General features: G+C 45.7%; 1 protein-coding gene across 1 annotated transcript in view; it reads left to right on the top strand.

Annotated features, from left to right (window-relative positions):
- Positions 1-22,034, top strand: part of UBR3 (ubiquitin protein ligase E3 component n-recognin 3) — a 686,242-nt gene that overhangs the window by 188,902 nt on the left and 475,306 nt on the right. The window contains 1 exon segment of the mRNA XM_030210854.1: positions 14,934-15,067. Coding sequence (XP_030066714.1) covers positions 14,934-15,067 — 134 coding nt within the window.

Here is a 22,034-nt window from a genome sequence, read left to right as displayed (position 1 = left end):
TACCTGTAGAAGGTATTCTCCAAGGACAGCAGGCTGATTGTTCTCACAAACCCGCCCGCCTCCCCTTTGGAGTTGTGTCTCCCTTGTCTTGGTTTTGCTACATAGGAGACTGGCCGGCACAAGCTGGTTTCGGGCGGGAAGACGCCGCGCATGCGCGGGTGCGCATTGGCGCGCGAGGACTAGCAAAGGCTTTTGCTAGTGAAGATTCCGATTGGAGGGGCTGCCGTGGACGTCACCCATCAGTGAGAACAATCAGCCTGCTGTCCTCGGAGAATACCTTCTACAGGTATGTAGCATTCGCTGTACTGTGCAGTGAGAATTGTTCTTTCTCACCAGAACGGTGACCCCACCCTTTTTCTGAGAGGCAGATGAAAAGAAAACCTCGCCAACCCACAACCTTTTTAATTTTAGGTGCTCCACATTTGTGAGTTTGGTTCTTGCAAGCAAGCTAGTGATGTTGCAAAGGAGAGAGGATCTAGCTCTCTTATTGGGGACAAGATCCCAGACACGTTCCAGGAAAGCAGCTTTAAGGAGCCGTCGCCAAGCATCAACACTAGCTAACAACAAATCATCAACAGCATAGTTTCCCAAGTGCCCCAACCTACACCCAGAAAGAGGTCTTGGATCACACAAACACTGTCCCACAACCAGCACACAGTAATCAATTTTGCCTCTAATTGCCACACATAAATACACAAAATGTTTCTCTCATCAACAATGCATGCAATTGTACCCCCCTACCCATCCTCTCAACCTTTCTCCCCTTCCAAACAGATCAAATTGGTCACACTCCATCTGTGAAAATGAAGTGTCAACAGGCCCTTTAGTAATTCATTCCTGGTCCCCAGTCATTCTGGCTACTCGATTGTCCAAACACTAATCCCACAGGAAAAAAAAAATTAACACTCAAGTATTGTCCTCTTCTATAATGGACAACTTATTAAGAGAATCCTGTGCATCCCAGACTGTTTCCCGAATCTTCCAAGTTCCTTCATAAAGCACTTTAGTGTTGCAGGATATAAAAGTAGGAATAGATTTGTTTACTTGCCAAAGCAGCACAAATTGGATAGAACTGTTTCCGTTTTTCAGTGAGTAGCAGAGAATAATCTTGAAAAATCTTAATTGGAGCCTCCATAGTATAATAACAATCTCGTTTTGTTTTGTACTGACGGAGGATTTTATTTTATTTATTTTATTGCATTTGTATCCCACATTTTCCCACCTATTTGCGGGCTCAGTGTGGCTTACAATACATTGTGAATAATGGAAATACAGCTTTATGCACATAGTTATGTATTTTCACAATTGCCACTCGAGGCCCCAGGTCCCTAGTGGCTTTTTGCCTAAGGCGGTTCTCTTTCCAGCCTTATACACCCAGAGTTTCCACCCATCTGAAATTCAATTTCAAGCCAGTCCTCCAGAGTGGTAAGCAAATGATCCTCTGCGATAGTATCCGGGTATCCCAGAAATCACATATTTCCTCGTCTGGAACAGTTTTCTAAATCATCCAGTTTGTCAGCTTGCTGTTGTATTTTAATTTCATAGTATCTAAATCCACCAACTCCAGGAGTCTTGCATCCTCACTGGCCGACACACATGCTTGTGGTGTGCGACTGTGTCTCAGTAAGCAGGTTTTCCAGTGAGAATTTGCCCCGAGAGAGTCTCAAGTCAGGGGCCCAAAGTTCCCAAATGGCTTTTGTTATATCCGCCAACTCTGTCTACGTGATCTTCCGAAATTGCTGTAGGTACAAGCTGCCATCTTGCCTTTGGACTGACGCCAGGGTTTCTTTCCCCCTGTAGATGACATTTTGCCAATCTTGCGGCAGAGAAATTTGTCGGAGGACGCAGTTATAGTGTTTTCTCCGAGGACAAGCAGGCTGATTGTTCTCACGACAGGGGTGACGTCCACGGCAGCCCCCACCAACCGGAACAAAACTTCCGCGGGCGGTCCCACATGTAGGGCACGCCCACTGCGCATGCGCGGGCCGTCTTCCCGCCTGTGCGCGACCATTCCCGCTCAGTTTTTTTCTATTCCGCGCTGGAGAGAGACGTGTTATCGTCTCTCTCTCTTGTCAGCCCCGGAACCGGATCGCGGCCTCGTCGCGAGTTTTTTTTCTTGTACGAACGCGTTCGCGTACTTCTTTCTTTCTTTTCTTTTCTTTGTGTTAAAAAAAAAGTTTGAGTCCCCTCGTCGTCTTTAGCCGCGGGGGCGCCTCATTGCGGCCTTTTCTTTTTCGGGTGTGCTTTTCACCGCCACCATCGACGACTTTGACTTTGCCGATGCGATTTTTTCCGTCGATGTTCCTCGAAGGTCCCGAGCGGATTCAAGAAGTGTTGTCGGTGCGGCTGGCAGATCTCGCAAACTGATACCCACGCTGGTGCCTCCAGTGCCTCGGGCCGGAGCATTATACCAAGATGTGCACCTTGTGTCTCAGCTTACGGAAGCGGACACAGGTGGCGAGGCAAGTTCTTCGGGACTGTCTTTTCGGAACTTGCGCCGACCCCTCGACGTCGACGGCATCGGTGTCAACGGCCGGATCTTCGGTACCGGTACCGATGTCGGCGAAATCGACACCGACGATGACACCGACCCCAGGAGTACAGGTACCGTTGGCCTGCCAGCCTGCCGGCGACGGCAGGGGTGATGAGCGGCTGTGCGGGCAATCGGCCCCGGCCACTCCCTCTACCCAGGGCCATCTGGACCGAACCCTGTCAGACCCGATCCCTCAAGGCCGGAGGGAGCTTCATCCCCGCCGGCACGGGAGTCCACCGCTCGACGCCATTACCGGTGACATGGTTCCTCGCAGTCAAGACGGGCCCGGTTGAGGTCTGAGCTGCAAGAGCTCATGTCCGACACCGAGGAAGAGACCTCGTGGGGGGAGGAGGAGGACCCCAGATATTTCTCCTCTAAGGAGTCTGTGGGCCTTCCCTCCGACCACACTCCTTCACCGGAGAGGTAGCTCTCGCCCCCTGAGAGCCTCTCATTTGCCTCCTTCGTCAGGGATATGTCCATTTGCATTCCCTTTCCCGTGGTCTCTGTGGATGAGCCGAGGGCTGAGATGTTCGAGGTCCTCGACTATCCATCACCACCTAGAGAGTCTTCCACGGTGCCGTTGCACAATGTCCTCAAAGAGACACTGCTTCGGAACTGGCTGAAGCCGTTATCTAACCCCACCATCCCAAGAAAGCGGAGTCCCAATACAGGATTCACTCTGACCCAGAGTTGATGCGGCCCCAATTGCCTCATGACTCGGCAGTCGTGGACTCTGCTCTCAAGAGCACAGAGTTCGAGGGATACCGCCTCGGCGCCCCTGGGGCGGGAGTCTCGCACTCTGTACTCGTTTGGGAGGAAGGCCTACCAATCTTCCATGCTCGTGACCCGCATCCAGTCATACCAGCTCTACATGAGCATTCACATGCGGAACAATGTGAGGCAACTGGTGGACCTGGTCGACAAGCTTCCTCCGGAGCAGTCCAGGCCTTTTCAGGAGGTGGTCAGGGCAGCTGAAGGCGTGCAGAAAGTTCCTGTCTCAGGGGTATCTATGACACCTGTGATGTGGCATATCGAGCTGCGGCCCAAGGTATAGTGATGCGCAAACTCTCGTGGCTGCGTGCCTCTGACCTGGACAACCGCACCCAGCAACGACTGGCGGATGTCCCTTGCCAGGGGGATAACATTTTCGGCGAGAAGGTCGAGCAGTTGGACCAACTACACCAGCGGGAAACCGCTCTTGACAAGCTCTCCCACTGGGTGCCTTCAGCATCCACCTCTGCAGGTGGACGTTTTTCCCGGGCCCGGCAGGCTGCACCCTATGCCTACAACAAGTGTAGGTACACCCAGCCGGCCCGAAGGCCTCCTCATGCACAGGGACAGTCCCAGCGCGCTCGTTCCCATCAACAGCGTGCGCCTAAGCAGCCCCCTGCGCCTCCACAGCAAAGCCGGGAATGGGCTTTTGACTGATCCATGGGAACATAGCCGCCATCAAAGTGTCCGTACCGGACGACCTGCCGGTCGGAGGGAGGTTGAAAGTTTTCACCAAAGGTGGCCTCTGTTAACCTCCGACCAGTGGGTTCTCCAAATAGTGCGGTGCGGATACACCCTGAATTTGGCCTCCACTCCACCAAATTGCCCACCGGGAGCCCAATCCTTCAGCTCCCATCACAAGCAGGTACTTGCAGAGGAACTCTCCGCCCTTCTCAGCGCCAATGCGGTCGAGCCGGTGCCACCCGGGCAGGAAGGGCAGGGATTCTATTCCAGGTACTTCCTTGTGGAAAAGAAAACAGGGGGGATGCGCCCCATCCTAGACCTGAGAGGCCTGAACAAATACCTGGTCAAAGAGAAGTTCAGGATGCTTTCCTTGGGCACCCTTCTACCAATGATTCAGAAACACGATTGGCTATGTTCCGTGGATTTAAAGGACGCTTACACTCACATCCCGATACTGCCAGCTCACAGACAGTATCTCAGATTCCGTCTGGGGACACGGCACTTTCAGTATTGTGTGCTGCCCTTTGGGCTCGCCTCTGCACCACGGGTGTTCACGAAGTGTCTCGTGGTGGTTGCGGCGTATCTATGCAAGCTGGGAGTGCATGTGTTCCCGTATCTCGACGATTGGCTGGTCAAGAGCACCTCAGAGGCAGGAGCTCTTCCGTCCATGCAGTGCACTATTCACCTTCTGGAGCTGCTGGGGTTTGTGATAAATTACCCAAAGTCCCATCTCCAGCCAGTCCAATCTCTGGAATTCATAGGAGCTCTGCTGAATTCACAGACGGCTCAGGCCTTTCTTCCCGAAGCAAAGGCGCAGAATCTCCTGTCCCTCGCTTCCCAGACCAGAGCGTCTCAGCAGGTCACAGCTCGGCAGATGTTTGAGACTCCTGGGTCATATGGCCTCCATGGTTCATGTGACTTCCATGGCTTGCCTTCACATGAGACCTGCTCAATGGACCCTAGCTTCCAGTGGTGTCAAGCTACCGCGAATCTAGAAGATGTCATCTGCCTGTCCCTCAGTTTGCCGCAAATTCGCTGCGCTGGTGGACCATTCGGACCAATTTGACTCTGGGACGTCCATTCCAAATTCCGCAGCCCACGAAAGTGCTGACGACGGATGCATCTCGCCTGGGGTGGGGAGCTCATGTCGATGGACTCCACACTCAGGTTCTGTGGTCCCTCCAGGAACAAGATCTTCAGATCAACCTCCTGGAGCTCCGAGCGGTCTGGAACGCGCTGAAGGCTGTCCTGCCAAATCATCCAAATGTCATACAGACAATCAGGTTGCAATGTATTACACCAACAAGCAGGGGGCACCGGATCTCGCCCCCTGTGTGAGGAAGCTGTCGGGATGTGGTGTTGGGCTTGCCAGTTTGGCATGCTTCTCCAAGCCACATACCACCTTTTCGCCTCTCAGACCAACCACAGCTGCCTCTGTTCTGTTCCAGACTACAGGCGCACGGCAGACTGGCGTCGGATGCCTTTCTCCTCCATTGGGGGACCGGCCTCCTGTATGCTTATCCTCCCATACCTTTGGTGGGGAAGACCTTACTGAAGCTCAAGCAAGACCATGGCACCATGATTCTGATAGCGCCTTTTTGGTCCCGTCAGATCTGGTTCCCTCTACTTCTGGAGTTGTCCTCCGAAGAACCGTGGAGATTGGAGTGTTTTTCCGACTCTCATTTCGCAGAACAACGGAGCGCTTCTGCACCACCCAACCTTCAGTCTCTGGCTCTCACGGCCTGGATGTTGAGGGCGTAGACTTCACTGCGTTGGCCTGTCTGAGGGTGTCTCCCGCGTCTTGCCTCTAGAAAGGATTCCACTAAAAAGAGTTACTTTTTTAAGTGGAGGAGGTTTGTCGTTTGGTGTGAGAGCAAGGCCCTAGAACCTCGCTCTTGTCCTGCACAGAACCTGCTTGAATACCTTCTGCACTTATCAGAGTCTGGCCTCAAGACCAACTCAGTAAGGAATCACCTTAGTGCGATTAGTGCTTACCATCATCGTGTAGAGGGTAAAGCCATCTCTGGAGAAACCTTGAGTCGTTCGATTCAAGGCCCCCTGTCAAGCCTCCTGCAGTGTCATGGGATCTCAACGTCGTCCTCACCCAGCTGATGAAACCTCCTTTTGAGCCACTGAATTCCTGCCATCTGAAGTACTTGACCTGGAAGGTCGTTTTCTTGGTGGCAGTTACGTCAGCTAGTAGAGTCAGTGAGCTGCAAGCCCTGGTAGCTCATGCTCCTTATACCAAATTTCATCATAACAGAGTAGTACTCCGCACTCACCCTAAGTTCCTGCCAAAGGTGGTGTCGGAGTTCCATCTTAACCAGTCAATTGTCTTGCCAACATTCTTTCTAGACCGCATACCCGCCCTGCTGAACGGCAGTTGCACACATTGGACTGCAAGCGAGCGTTGGCCTTCTATCTGGAGCGACACAGCCCCACAGACAGTCCGCCCAATTGTTTATTTCTTTCGACCCCAATAGGAAAGGGGGTCGCTGTCGGGAAACGCACCATCTCCAATTGGCTAGCAGATTGCATTTCCTTCACTTATGCCCAGGCTGGGCTGACTCTTGAGGGTCAGTCACGGCTCATAGTGTTAGAGCCATGGCAGCGTCAGTGGCCCACTTGAAGTCAGCCAACTATTTGAAGAGATTTGCAAGGGCTTCGACGTGGTCTTCAGTCCACACATTCACATCTCATTACTGCCTCCAGCAGGATACCCGACGCGACAGTCGGTTCGGGCAGTCGGTGCTGCAGAATCTGTTTGGGGTTTGAATCCAACTCCACCCTCCAGGACCCGATTTTATTCTGTTCAGGCTGCACTCCTCAGTTAGTTGTCTTCGTAGGTCAATTTCTGTTATGCCCTCGCCGTTGCGAGGTTAAATTGACCTGGGTTCTTGTTTTGAGTGAGCCTGAGAGCTAGGGATACCCCCAGTCATGAGAACAAGCAAGCCGGCTTGTCCTCGGAGAAAGCGAATGATACATCCTGTAGCAGGTGTTCTCCGAGGACAGCAGGCTGATGTTCTCACCTACCCTCCCTCCTCCCTTTGGAGTTGCGTTTTACTTAGTTCCTTTGCTGTCATTCAACTGAGTGGGAACGGTCCGCGCACGGGCAGGAAGACGGCTGTGCATGCGCGGTGGGCGTGCCCTACGTGCGGACCCGCCCGCAAAGTTTTGTTCCGGTTGGTGGGGCCTGCCCGTGGACGTCAACCCAGTCGTGAGAACAATCAGCCTGCTGTCCTCGGAGAACACCTGCTACGGGTATGTATCATTCGCTGTAAGGTCACTCACAGCAATTCTAGAGCAGGTTAAAAGCAATATAGAGAGCGGGACCCAGGAGCCAGCTGAGCACACGTCTACTCTGTTCTACTGCATCATGTGACCTCTATCCCCCAGATATCTTTTAAAGTTGCAGACATTTGTTCTGGTCACTGAAAAAACACACAAACTGCTATTTATTAAACACCAGAAACCAGCACTAAATCCTCTCAACCAACCCTTCTGTGCTGTCCCAGACTAGGCAAAATATTTCTCACATTGTGTGCACATTAAAAGCCACTGTTCCCTTATATAGGGGCCCTTTTATCAAACTGGGGCGAAAAGTGGCTTTAGCGCATCCTTATATGGTTATTCCTGTGCTAAGGCCATTTTTACTGCTGAGGTAAATGGATGATTTTTCTATTTTCCCTGTTAATGGCCACGTGCTAATTTTTTTTTTAAACAGAAAAACAAACGGGAGCAAAAATATCAAAATATTTTAACCCCCCCCCCCCCCCCATTTTTGCTGTTAAGCAAACTGAATGAGATTACAGTTCCATTAGCACGTGAACCCCTACTGGAAGCCAATGAAGCCTGAAAGGACGCTGAGACGGGAGCTCCAAAGCAGGACTGAATTCTAGGTGAATTCTGACCGGGTCCTGAGCGAAGCTGCGAGTTAGCCCCGTCGAATTCACGATTCAGGTCCCCGACGCCATCGTGGAACGGACTCACTTCTTCGAGGGAGAGTGAGGGTACGGCGATCGGAGTCAGCACGGCAGGCGGAGCCGGGAGATTGGAGGACCGCGTGGAGCTTCTGGCTCCTGATGAGAGAGCTCCGCCGAGATCGCGATCCAGGCTCAGATCCTCCGTGGCCGTCGGAGAGGCGGAACACCTCTCCGAGCAGGATAGGGACCGCAGGAGGACGTTGATCAGAACCAACCGGTACCCTGGGAGACGGGAGGCCACATGGGGACCGAGCTCCATCGCGGAGGCCTATATCCTAGGTGCCAGCGAACCTGATCAGGGCCTGCTCATTACACGATTGGAACGGAGCGTCCATTTTGCGAACAGCGAAGGAAGGACACATTGGAAGAAGAGACACCACCGGCACACCTGCGAGTTTCCAGTGCGAGCGAGACGACATTGGAGATCGATCCGAGGATCCTGCAGACCTACCTCGTGGCAGTGAATTGGGAAGAATTGACCCAACAACACAGGAGACTGAGAGAAGTAAACTGACCCTCTCCCACGTTGCTTACAGGGGTGGCCGGGAAGGACCGTGTAAACCAGGGAGACCAGTCCCCACACGTGTGGAAGGACAGGAAACCAACTGAAACGCCCCGCCGACCTGTCCCCTGGTAACCACTACCCTTTAAAGGCCGATCACAACCCTCTGACTCTCAAGCAGACACCGTGCACGATCCGCGACGATGAAACACCAAGTAACCAGGAGAGGAACAGCTGATCGCTGGGAACAGGAGGATAAATATTGCAGATAAGCTCATACTCGGCTTTGCGGGTTTTTTCTTTTCTTTTCGCTCTTCTCTCTCTCTCTCTCTCTCTCTCTCTCCGCATTATCTGCTCTTCATTTGGAATGACTGTCTGAAATACAGAAGCTAACCTGCTTGTATAAAGCTTTAATAAGTAACATACAACTGTAACTTAAATGCCTTTTAAATGTGTGCCAGGCTCCCCATATCATTACACTGAAGCGAGAACTGTAATGCTTTTAATTGCTAATTAATAACCTAACAACATTATGGTCATCTAAAAAATGATATGTAAATGCCTTTTAAATGTCTCCTAGGTTTTCCATAGCATTACACCGAAGTAAGATCTGTAAAGCTGTTTAACCTGCACAGGCTAACAGCTCTTTGTTCGCTGTAACATTGTTGAAAAGAACTCCTGTGATAAATTGCAAGCATAGACGCTTTAACGCTGAATATCGTAGCAAAGAATTCTTGTGATAAATTGCAAACATAGATGCTTTAATTGAACTGCTACCCTGTCTGCTGAAATATTACAGCAGAAACTCCTAAATCTGATCAGCATAATTACCTAACTGCACTGCTACTCTTTAATGCATCTCAGGATCTTTTAAATGCCTTGCTCTAACCGCCTGCTTCCAACACTTCTAAATTGCCTCGCACCACAAACGAATTGCTACACTTCAATGTTTAAATGTACACTAAATGTTCTAATTTGCCTTGTTACTTTAAACATATGCTAAACCTTTAAAATTACTTGCTATTAGTGTCCTTAAATGCCTACCTCACAAACGTCTTATAAGCGACTGTTAGACATCCAATAAGGTTATAAGGAGACACGATCTACTACCTGCTATATACTTTAAACACATATTACTAATTTCAGACCAATAGCCAACATGAACACCAATAAACTGATTATGATAATCTAGTTCCTCTCCCTAAAATACTACGCATGGACTATCCCTAACACAAACACCAATCTACCTACAACACATACACCCTACAAACAATTCATATACAACCCACTGGAACAAAAGAATAACAACTAAAAGGAAAAACAAATATATATGGAAACAACCAACAGAAAGGGAAGAAAGGACATAACAAACTAGACATCAGGAAAACAGGCAACTAATACAAATTAAGACTTCAACACCCCTAACCAAATCTTACCATTCAATTCAAATTGGATACTTGAACGCCAGATCAGCAGTGACCAAGACAGAGGATATGACAGACTGGATCACTGCAGATAACCTGGACTTCCTCTTCATCACTGAAACCTGGATCCACAACCTTCAAGATCTTATAATTCTAGAACTATGCCCACCAGGATATAAAATTACACACTGGACAAGAAATGGAAAAAGGGGAGGAGGAATAGCCATAATATACAGATCTGAGTTCAATATCACAAACATAGCTGAATCCATAATGCCACAACTGGAAATCGCTTCGATAAGAATTAATCACCCAAAACTGCAGGAACACCTTAACGCATTTTTATTTTACAGACCACCAGGCAACTGGCGAGACTGCCAAACGCACTTCATGGACTTTCTCGAACACCTGCATCTCTTCCTCCAACCTCATCATAATAGGAGATATTAACCTACACCTGGAAGATCTCACCAAAACAAATACCCAAGACTGTAGAGAGTTCCTACAACTATGGGATCTACAAGGACAAAATACGCAACCAACACACGAAAAAGGACACACATTAGACCTCATAACATACAAATTTGACCACGACGCAAACGTTATACTGACACACACAAAATGGTCACCTACACTGTGGTCAGACCATTACAAAGCACATATAACCCTCCAATGGAGAACGAAAGACTTACCTAACAAACAAATACGAAAAACCTACACCTCAAGAAGAAAAATAGACCCGGTTAAATTCTGGCAACAGATCTACAATGATGGTTGGACAGCAAAAACAGACACAACTCAATTCCTCTCAAATTGGGACAACAGATGTAAACTAATACTAGACACCATTGCCCCAATCCAAACCAGAACATCGCACAGAAAGAACTCAATACCATGGTTCAACGAAGAACTGAAAAAACTCAAAACACAAGTTAGGAAACTAGAACGAGCTTGGAACAAAAAGAAAGACGATCCCACACTTAACGACTGGAAGCAGCTCCGAAGGAAATACAAATATACCATAAGACAAACCAAAAGACAATACTACAAAACAGAAATTGGACCAAACTACAAAGACACACACAAACTCTTCCAACTTGTAAATAAATTATTAGACACCACTCCAGTCCCAACAACAGCAAAGACATACCGGGAGCTGACGACTTGGCGAAGTATTTTAAGGAGAAAATCATACAACTGCGACTTAAAATACCTGTCAGCCACACCGGATACAGCACACTCCTGGACTGCCTAGACCCAGATCCTGGAATACATCCAGCAGACAGAATCTGGACGGAATTCACAATAATACCGGAAGATCTTATCTCACAAACTCTTAAAAGATTCGCCAAATCTCACGGCAAACTAGATATATGCCCAAACAACCTCATGAAATCGGCCCCTCAACAATTTATAAAAGACCTAACAAACCACATAAACTATATGCTACAAAATGGACTTTTCCCAAGGGAAAAGGTAACATTTTACTCACCCCTATACTCAAGGATGCAACGAAAAATGCAAATGAACTATCGAACTATAGACCAGTAGCATCCATCCCCTTAATTACCAAAATAACAGAAGGCATAGTGACCAAACAACTCACAGACTATCTAAACAAGTTCTCGATATTACACGATTCTCAATCAGGATTTCGCTCTAACCACAGTACTGAAACCGTAATAGTCACGCTCATGAACAAATTAAAACAATTGATAGCAAACGGCAACAACATTCTACTGCTACAATTCGACATGTCAAGTGCATTCGACATGGTCGACCATGGAATTTTATTACACATCCTCGAATACTTCGGAATTGGAGGCAACGTTCTCAATTGGTTGAAAGGGTTCCTCACTACACGCTCATATCAAGTGACTTCAAACTCGATTACATCAGCGACATGGAAACCTGAATGCGGAGTTCCACAGGGATCCCCCCTCTCACTGACCATATTCAACCTAATGATGACACCCTTGGCCAAATTACTATCGAATCAGACGATGTAACGATCTTCATCCCATTCCAACAAGATTTAAGGGAAATCTCCAATGAAATCAAGCAAAGCCTACGTATTATGAATTCCTGGGCAGATGCATTTCAGCTGAAACTCAATGCTGAGAAAACCCAGTGCCTGGTACTCACCTCGCAATACAATAAGAATAAATTTACCACCATCAACACACCTAAACTAAATCTACCAGTTTCGGACACCCTGAAAATCCTTGGAGTCACCATTGATCGACATCTTACACTTGAGAACCACGCAAATAACATAACCAAAAAGATGTTTCATTCAATGTGGAAGCTAAAAAGAGTTAGACCATTTTTTCCAAGGATTGTCTTCCGCAATCTGGTACAATCACTGGTACTCAGTCATCTGGACTATTGTACCTCACTCTACGCTGGTTGTAAAGAGCAAATACTCAAAAACCTCCAGACAGCTCAGAATATGGCAGCCAGGCTAATATTCGGTACACCAAAATATGAAAGTGCGAAACCCCTACGAGAAAAACTACACTGGCTCCCACTAAAAGAACGCATCACGTTCAAACTATGCACTTTAGTCCACAAAATCATCCATGGTAATGCCCCAGCCTACATGTCAGATCTAATAGAACTACCACCCAGGAACGCAAAAAAATCTTCCTGCACACCCCTCATTCTTCATCCCCCCAAGTGTAAGGGTTTGAAATACAAATCAATGCACGCATCTACCTTTTCCTATACGAGCACGAAGCTCTGGAATGTGCTGCCACGTAACTTGAAACGGCCTATGAACTGACCAATTTCCGCAAATTACTAAAAACCTATCTCTTTGACGAGATATATCACAAAGATCAACATGTGTAGTAGTACTAAAAGTTCAGAAGATTATACAGTCTTATAATGTCTTTTGCTTTAACACCATCATGTAACTGTATAATCTTTTGAACTTTTAGTACTGTCTTATAATGTCTTCTGCTTTAACACCATCATGTAATTCACCACCATGTAACAAAACCCGCTGTAAACCTAATGTATATTCACTTCTATTTCCACTACCCATGATGTATTGTAAGCCACATTGAGCCTGCAAAAAGGTGGGATAATGTGGGATACAAATGCAATAAATAAAATAAATACTGTCATTGTGTAGGCGATAAAGGTTCATGCAGTAAGCACATGCTAATCGGTGCATGGCAATGTAGCTGTGCTAACCAATTAGTGCTGAACATGCCCACTCTCTGCTCCCAGACCTACATTCAGCACTAAATTTTATTTTTTTAGCATGCGGATAGTGCATGCACATCCAAAAATTACTGTGGGATGCATGAGTGCGCCCTGCGGTAAGGCATTTTTTGCTGCAGTAAACATGTTAGTGCTTACCTCATAGATTTTGGAGGAATCCTTAATAGCCTCATTACTGTACATGTTGTTGCAGTATACATTTGTGTGTACAGTGCAAGTGGATGTTAACTCCTGTCTCAACTCCTTTCTGTATTGTTGCCATTAACATACATGTGCACCCTGCACTTTGTCCTGCAGGAGCTTTCTGCATTGGCCCCTTGGTTTGTTCAGGTTCAAGCACGTTTCAGTGGTAGCTGGAAATGTCTTTACTTAGGGCCAGATGCACTAAACTTAACGAGCCCTTAAACGAGCAAGTAGTAAACCCTGGCATGCACTAAATACTTTTTTCCTACGACGGTAGCAGCTAACGAAAACGGAATGCAGATGAGCAAATTGTGTAGAAACCCCTATTGTGATGAGATGCACTAACCTTTTCCGATTGCCGTAACGCTGGAAAACGGTGGAAAATCTAACGAGAGGTCTGTACCTATCATTGGGTCTGTGCGGGGTTGGAAAACTTGATATAATGTAAAAAAAAACCGGGGGGGGGGGGGGGGGAACGGCCAAGTGCTTGTCATGGACAGCCATTATGAGAGTTCTCCACCCGAAAAACAGCCCAAGTGCTCGTCAGGAGCGTCCTTTATGGACGTTCTTCACTATATATATATATATATAAATATATATATATATATATATATATATATATATATATATATATATATAAAAAAAAAATCAAACAGGCTCCGATGCGGCAGCCTCTTTTTTGGCCCCCGGAATAATAAAAACGTCTTTTTTGGCCGTGCTTCACTCAGCTGAGAGACCTGGAAGTCTCTGAGCCAATCACAACGCTTTCAGCTGAGCTAAACGTGCTGTGATTGGCTCAGAGACTTTCTGGTCTCTCAGCTGAGTGAAGCATGGCCAAAAAAGACGTTTTTATTATTGCAAGGGGGAAGGCGGCCAAAATGGGTGCCCATCCAAAAAAAAAACGTCCATTTTGGCCCCCTTAATAATAAAAATGTCTGTTTTGCCATGCTTCACTCAGCTGAGACCTGGAAGTCCCTGAGCCAATCACAACGCGTTTAGCTGAGCTAAATGCGCTGTGATTGGCTCAGAGACTTCCAGGTCTCTCAGCTGAGTGAAGCACAGCCAAAACAGAAGTTTGAGCTGCGAAGAAGTTGCAGGAGATGTTTCTTTTTTTTTTTTTCTTTGCAGCTCGTCCCAGCAGGCAGGCAGTCTGATTAACTGCCTGGAGGGAGCTAACCATGCTTCTGGGACTTTTGAAAGGCTTTGAAATGGATCAGATGAGTTTTTTTTTTGTTGTTTTTTGAGTGAAGGACATCCATTAAGGACGTCCTTGACATGCGCAGAGCAGCCAGCATAACGCTTGGTTGCTGTGCGCATGCTCGACCGGCCGACTGGCCGAATATTTACCGATAGAATAGAGAATGCAAGTGAGCTACAACGAGCAGCTCATTTGCATTCCCCTTCCTTAATGCATGCCCGTTCCTTACTGATTTGCTAAGGGAATCGGTAAGGGAAGGGCTCTAACGATTTTTTAGTGCATCTTCCCCTTAATATATTGCTGTTTAAGAAGCTTTCTTATCTAATTTTTTAAAAATGTTTAAATTAGTCATTTGTTCTTTTGTTTTCTAATTCTTAGTAAAGATTGGCATCTGGCCTGTTTTTCTTTTATTTATCTTCTCTAGATTCAAAGTGGTAGATTTGTTAACAATGGCATCCCAACACCAAAACACAGTTCTTGATTTGGAGCATGAGAAGTCTATGTTGGAAGGAGCATTGACATTTCTTGTCATTCTTTTAAGTCTTCGCTTACATTTAGGTAGGAGCTATTTTAATATTGACACTTTCACTGCTTAGTTGTTTCCAAGCAGATGAATTTTGTGTGCTTCCTCCCATGCCCCACCAATAAAATGTTTAAAATAGTGTGTTTATTATTCTTGCTTACTTGCATTGTTTTCTTCAGTGTTACAGTTTTTCAGTGGTGGAAAGCTCATGTGAACATGTTCATTCAAAATCCCAATATAACTAGAGAAAATCTGTGGAATTAGTGATTTCCAGCAGTGTTGCTCCACTTTAGGTGGATTATAGGTAATTTTTGTTTATAGATTTCTGTGAAAATATGGATTCCAGAAATACACGAAACATTCTGTTTTCTTACTGATAATATGTCATGTTAATTGCAACAATTATATATTTGGAAACACATAATTGCAGCTAACAGAACCTGGCCTAAACCTGCTTGCAGATGGTCTGCAAACTATTTTTAATTGTTTGGGATCCATCTCATCCTTCCCACAAGTTAAATTTTTAAAATCTGCACATTTTTTATGGGTTCTCAGTATAGTTAAGAGTTGACAATACCATCCACATATACATCTCTCTCTTTTATGTTTAAATCATTTTTATTATTGTGAATAAAAGACCTTACAACAAAATACTTTAAGCCAAAGTGTTATCACATACATTATTCACAATCTTAACCACCAGATAACTTGCAACAACCATTTCTTTCAACACATTTTCTTTATCCCTATGTATCCTACCCCACTACCTGCCCAAACTCCCTCCTCCCATCCCTTCTTCCTCTTTCCCCTCCCTCCCTCCCTCCCCTACCCCTTACATTACTCTGGATCAAACAAGTCCGTACGCCTTTGTTACTCTGTCTTTTAAAGGCTATCTGTTCAGGAATAACAATTCCAGGAATAACATGTATAGAATGTGTGTACGTTTGGGAAGCTTGCCAGGTGCCTTTGGCCTGGATTGGCCGCTGTCGTGGACAGGATGCTGGGCTCGATGGACCCTTGGTCTTTTCCCAGTATGGCATTACTTATGTACTTATGTAGGAGACGACTCCGTGCCATTGGGGTTAACGTATTCAAAAATAAACACCAACACTGCTGCCAGTTTTCTCCTTTCACTGAGGAAAAGTTCTGAACACCCATCCTTTCCATCCGCATCAAAGTAATCATACGCAATCTCCATTCTTGTAAAGTGGGATATCTGTTTGTAATCCAGTCCGCCAGGATGCATTGTTTTGCTGTGATGACAGCTTTCTCCATAAATGCTTTCAGTCCTTTCACTCCACGGAGAGGGGCCTTATAGCTACCGAACAACATACGGGCATCAAGCTGCCAGTTCACTTTCCACAGTTTCGACTCTTGGGCTACTATAAGCTTCCAGAATGCTTGTATTCCTTTGCACGACCACAACATATGGCCCAGTGTTGCTCCATCAGTCCCACACTTCAGACAAGACCCCCATGGGGACATTCCCATATGAAACGCCCTCCGTGGTGCTACATACATCCTCAGTGCAATTTTATACTGCACTTCCCAGTGTGCTGTATATCTTGAGCGTTCCCGTATGGACAGAATGTGATCTTTAAGTTGCTCTGCCGTCACCTCTGATGATAGGTCCTTCCCCCAGCATTCCGCCAGCCGCTTATACTCTACCTCTGGGGCCATGTCTTTTATGTGGCGGTGATGGTATGTTAATGGTACTTTGTCTTGCGCTCCAAAGGAGTAAGCGGAGGACAGTTCCTCCTGTATATCTTCTGTTAAGTCTGTCCATGGCAGTGTATGGATGTAATGTTGCAGTTGTACATAATGGAAGTTATCTTTCCGGGAGATTGAGTACTTTGTTATCAAGTCCTGAAATGGTTTCAGTTTACCTTCCTGGGTCAGGACCTGTAAAAGGTACGTGATCCCCTTCTGTTTCCAGTTAGAAAAGACTGAATAAATGCATCCTGGTTGAAATTTAGGGTTGTTGACTATGGAAAGGAATGGGATTACCTTGGGAGAAAACTGGTGCAAACGACAAATCCATTTCCATGTCGCCTTTGCTGAGCTCATTATTCCTGTGAGTTTCAGGGTTCTAGGTATCTCCCCACCTCCAGTATGTAAACAGTTACTGAAATGGGTCTCCGGAAGCAAACTCAGTTCCAACTCTGTATTTGAAAAATATGATGTCTGACAGAACCAGTCATTAATGTGTCTCATGTTACTAGCCACCGTTATACTTTTAACACTTATTAACCCCATTCCCCCATATTCTGTTGGAGTATACATTGCTTGTAGGGAAAGGCGTACACCCTTCCCTTTCCAAAGGAATCTCCTTAATATTTTATTCAGCTGGCGTTCTTCTTTATTCTTAAGGAACATAGGCAGCAATTGGAACACGTATAAACATATTGTACATTGCTATTCTTCCCCATAAATTTAATGGCAGTGTTTCCCATCCCCTTAGTCTCTGCTCCGTGTCCCTCAGTAAACGGTGTATGTTAACCATATATATTTGCGTTAGGTTCTCAGGTATCAGTACTCCTAAGTATTTTAACACCTCCTCAGCCTGTTTAAAGGGGAACCCAGCCTGTCCCTTGATTGCCCGTCCTGGAACCATCGACAGGGCCTGGGACTTGTCCCAATTTAAGGAGAAGCCCGCTACCTGCTTGTAATCTGCCAGTACTTCCAGTAACGAGTCAAGGGTCTGCTTAATATCTGTGACTATAACCAGTAGGTCGTCTGCTAGACCTCTATCTGACTCCTTCACACGGGGGACTAATAGTACCTATTTCATATATCAGGTTCTGTATAGTTTCTCTAACCTCCATTGTCACCCAATCATAAGGGGGTCTGTTCTGGGGTGGCATTAGGAGCCGTAATTGAAAACTAATTCCCATAACTACTGCTTTCTGTTTTTCTAGATCTAGGTATATTCTGGACCATTTATGTTCCCACATAAATCTTATTAAACATCTGTCTAAGTTTCTGCAAAGACTGAGTGTCACTTGTATATGATCTACCTTGTAGGCTAAATGTTAGGTAAAGAGAAGACAGAATCTATAAAAATAGAGACAGAGATAGGTTTAGATAAATAGATACATTTTATTTCTTACCCAAAGACAAGTCTTCAAATTGGTACAAATACAGACATCAGATTCTGGTTTCAACCGCACAGGGCTTCGCCGTCTGACTGAAGCCTTGGAGAAGAGACTCTCAAACTGAGCCAAACTCTCCCCTCTTTTATACTCTATCTTCTCCATAGAAGTGAATGGTGAGATACCTAGCTCCTAATATGTCTCAACTTCCGGAGATCATACTTTCCCATGTGATCTGCTATCTGATGTGCCCACCTCCTTCCGTTCTCAGCTACTGCTAATTATCAACATGTTTTGGGAAGCGTTGAGATAACAGTTTCACATCTTCCGGCTGCAATACTTTTCATACCTTTCTCATGAACTCTGTATTACCTCTGTATCATTGTATACCAAAACTAATAAGCTCCATTTTATTCATCTGATCTTTCATTACAGGTGCTATATTTGAATTAAAAATTGTACCAATTTGTGGCAGAACTCATTGTTCAGACCTGCTTTTTGCAGATTCTTCAAATATTACATCATTTACTTGTTGTTTGGCCTGGTCAGTACTTTTTCAGTTGTTTTTAGGCTGCATAGCTCTGGCCAGCAATATTCCAGTGGTAGCCTTAAAGCTAGGCCATATATTAACATTCCCCTCTTCACCCTATCCCATAGGGTGACACCAGGGTTAACGTACCTTGGTACCATCCATTCCAGAAGGTATTCTAGGAGGCCATCAAATTGTCTGCGTCTTAAGATCAACTGGTACAATTTTATTATTTTGCTTCAACCTTTAAGAATGCATGTTTTGTCTTAATCTTATCTATGTGATTATATATACATTACTATCAATCAAAAATTCTTTGGTTATATACTGATTATATCTTAATTATACATTTGCATAGATTTGCACACTTGATCATATCATCTTATATAGCTTTATATGGTTACATTCTATCCCCCCTGTGCTATTATCTGATTATACAGTTGCAGACATCTCTGTGTCTCTAACAGTTGCATAGCGATTGGTCCTTCTCAGAGAGAGATAGTCCAATGTGTTATCTCCTGTGGTGTTAGGAAGGAGATTTTCGTACAGGGCATATTGTCCTGCTGTGGTCCTTTTCATTATTGCGGTTTCAATTAAGCGTTCTACTAAGCCTCTAGCACAAGGGATTATGCAACATCCTACTAAAACAAAAATTGCCACCACTATGATTATTGTCGTGGCTGCTGAGATGATAAATGTTTTCCATTTACCAAAAGCTCTATCCATCCAACCTGTCCAGGATGTATCAACGCCAGAGTTCTCTGCCAATTCTTGCGACAGTGAGGTTAAGCCTTCTAAAGCTCTGGTAATTGATCCATCTGGAGCTGTATTGTTGGGGATAAAGGTGCAACACTGGGTACCTATCTTTTGGCACACCCCGCCATCCGCTGCTAGAAGCTGGTCAAGAACTAATCTATTTTCCAACGTCATCCGGCTAGTGGCGTCTAATTGTGTTGCAATTCCTTGAACTGCATCCCTAGTGTAGTTCACAAATCTCTGCTGGTTGTAATATATATAGTTGATCCAGTCCAGATTCTTATTGATAGTCGCCCACCAAAAGAAAACTGATTCAAATCCTGCGGCTATCTGGTTTCTGGCTTTAAACTCATCAGGAACCCCTCTTGGAACTCCAATAGTATCTATATAGACCCGATCATCAAAAGATCCAGGCATTGCATTTCTCTTCACTCGTGAGGAAGAGCTGCTATGAGGAGGAGGCAAGGATGCTATAATGATTGGAATGACCAATTTGACTAGGGCACATCTGCCTGTCCAGTTGTTAGGAAGTGTATGGCGAATAGTGCGGGTTCCACAGTACCACCATATGTCTGCTCTAGCTTGTGAGAACCGTGTTAGGGTCAGATTTTTCAGAGTCCCATTTCCTAAGGTTGTGTTACAATTGGTTAAGTTTCCTAAAAACCGTGTCTGTTTCACCCCATATCGTTCCAGACATGTATGATATTTGGTAGCAGGATTTGGAATCCTGAATGCAGGTGGAATCCTCATCCGAGGAGGTAAGTAGGGGTGGTGCTCGTCAAGATGTAGACAAGACTGATTTATGTCATCTTTAACCTGCAATAACTGCAACATACACCAAAATCCATCTGGATCATTGTGGAGGTCTAACGGGAAAGGAACTAATGTTGGTTCTGCTCTGGCATGGGAACAAAAATAACAATTAGAGACATTCAAACTCTTTGTAGTATAATGGGCCCATTCGAGCCATAGGTTTGTCTCTCCAAATCCTGTTTCTAGTGCTATTAAATCTTTAGAATCATTAATTCGTACAATCTGGTAAGGGATTTTTATTTCTGGGATTGTTGTTGGCATTAAGGGATTAGTTTCATTCTTTTCTGGTACAGCGGGGGGTGGGACAACCTTGAAGTTTCCTATGGGATCTCTACCTGTGGCATCAATTCCTATGGAATAAGTTCTGTATGTAACATCCGTCACTCCTCTAAAAGTGATAGCCACTGGATTACATTTGGTCATTTGGCAGAGGCCAGTGACTCGCAATTTCATGATGGAAATGCTCCTTTTTAGATCTGGAATCTCAGTACCTGAGTAGGGAACCCATGAACCTGTATACCACCATACTTGTGCCCAACTTCCACAATTGGGGAAGGGACACAGGTATACTTCAAAAGCTGACAAATATTGCTGCACAGGATGTTCCCCACACATTGTGTAAGCACACACATCAAGGGTGATTGTGGTTGTGTCCTTGGAAGTGGGTAATGTTATATCATAAGTGGTTGTAAGGTGTTCCCGAAAATTTTCTAGGTGCTGTGTTCCATGTATCATGGGTGTGGTGAGCACACACAACAGGAGAGCTACGCAGTTCATGTTGGTAGTTTTCATAATGAGGCACTGTAATTGTATGAAGGGTGAGTAACGGCTACTGATTAAGGACAGTGACAAAATTATCCCAAGGGTTTTAGCAACAGGTATTTGGGTATGGGGGGTAAATTCTAATAGCCCCTATTTCAGTTGGATCTGGGATTTCGAAAATACCATATACTTCCAAAGGTCCCAATCCAACTTTTCTGATGAACAGGAAGGGAATCCAGTCAGTGCCCAATACAGCGTATGTAATTACCCAAAAGTCTACAACTTCACTAGTTTGTGGTCTGATTAGGAGGTCGTCTGTTTGTTCAATTTGTAAGCCTAAGATTCCTCCAAACAATACCTGAGTATGTGTAACCGTACGGCTAGGACCTAATGTCCAACTGTCAAACAACGTTTCGCACAGCGTGTGGTATCGGGTAAAGGGGTCCCAATTGGGATCGTCTTCTGGAGCAGGGTCCCAATGAGGATACAGTAATTCTCTTTCTGGGGTTTCAGGGATCAAGTGTGCACCTAAATTTAAAGGCGACGGTGGGGGAGGATCAGATGGAGAAGGCGAAGTGTCTGGTAAATTCTGGGACATATATTGATGATCACTTGAGCTATCTGGGAGGACGAGTGGCTGGGACAGTGGTGACTGGTGTGGCTAAAGTAGTATGTGTGGGAGGAGGAGCGTCACTAGCAGGAGACAGAGAATAAAGAGGAGGGGTGGGTTGTAATTCAAGCAAGGCAATATTATCCCCAAAAATAGTTGTACGATTGGGGACAATATGGACCGAGCTACTGATAGGATTGGGAACAGTTGTAGAATACAAAACAGGAGGATCAGTGAGGAAAGGAGTAGTTGCAGAGGTTTCAATAGGATCTGGAGGATTGCCAGTTGAAAAGTCTGTCGTGGCAGATGTGTCTGCCCAGGGGGTGGGATGACTGGTGGCAGCGAGGCTGATCTTTGAGATCGTCTGGGGGGGGCTATATCCAACCAGGCGTGGGAATGTGATGTTCTGTTGGAGCTTTGTGTTGGCTACTGTAGTAGGT

The sequence above is a fragment of the Microcaecilia unicolor genome, chromosome 7 (assembly GCF_901765095.1).
Source record: "Microcaecilia unicolor chromosome 7, aMicUni1.1, whole genome shotgun sequence".
NCBI lineage: Eukaryota > Metazoa > Chordata > Amphibia > Gymnophiona > Siphonopidae > Microcaecilia > Microcaecilia unicolor.
The sequence above is the reverse complement of the archived record's forward strand: the minus strand, read 5'-3'. Positions and strand labels throughout refer to the sequence as shown.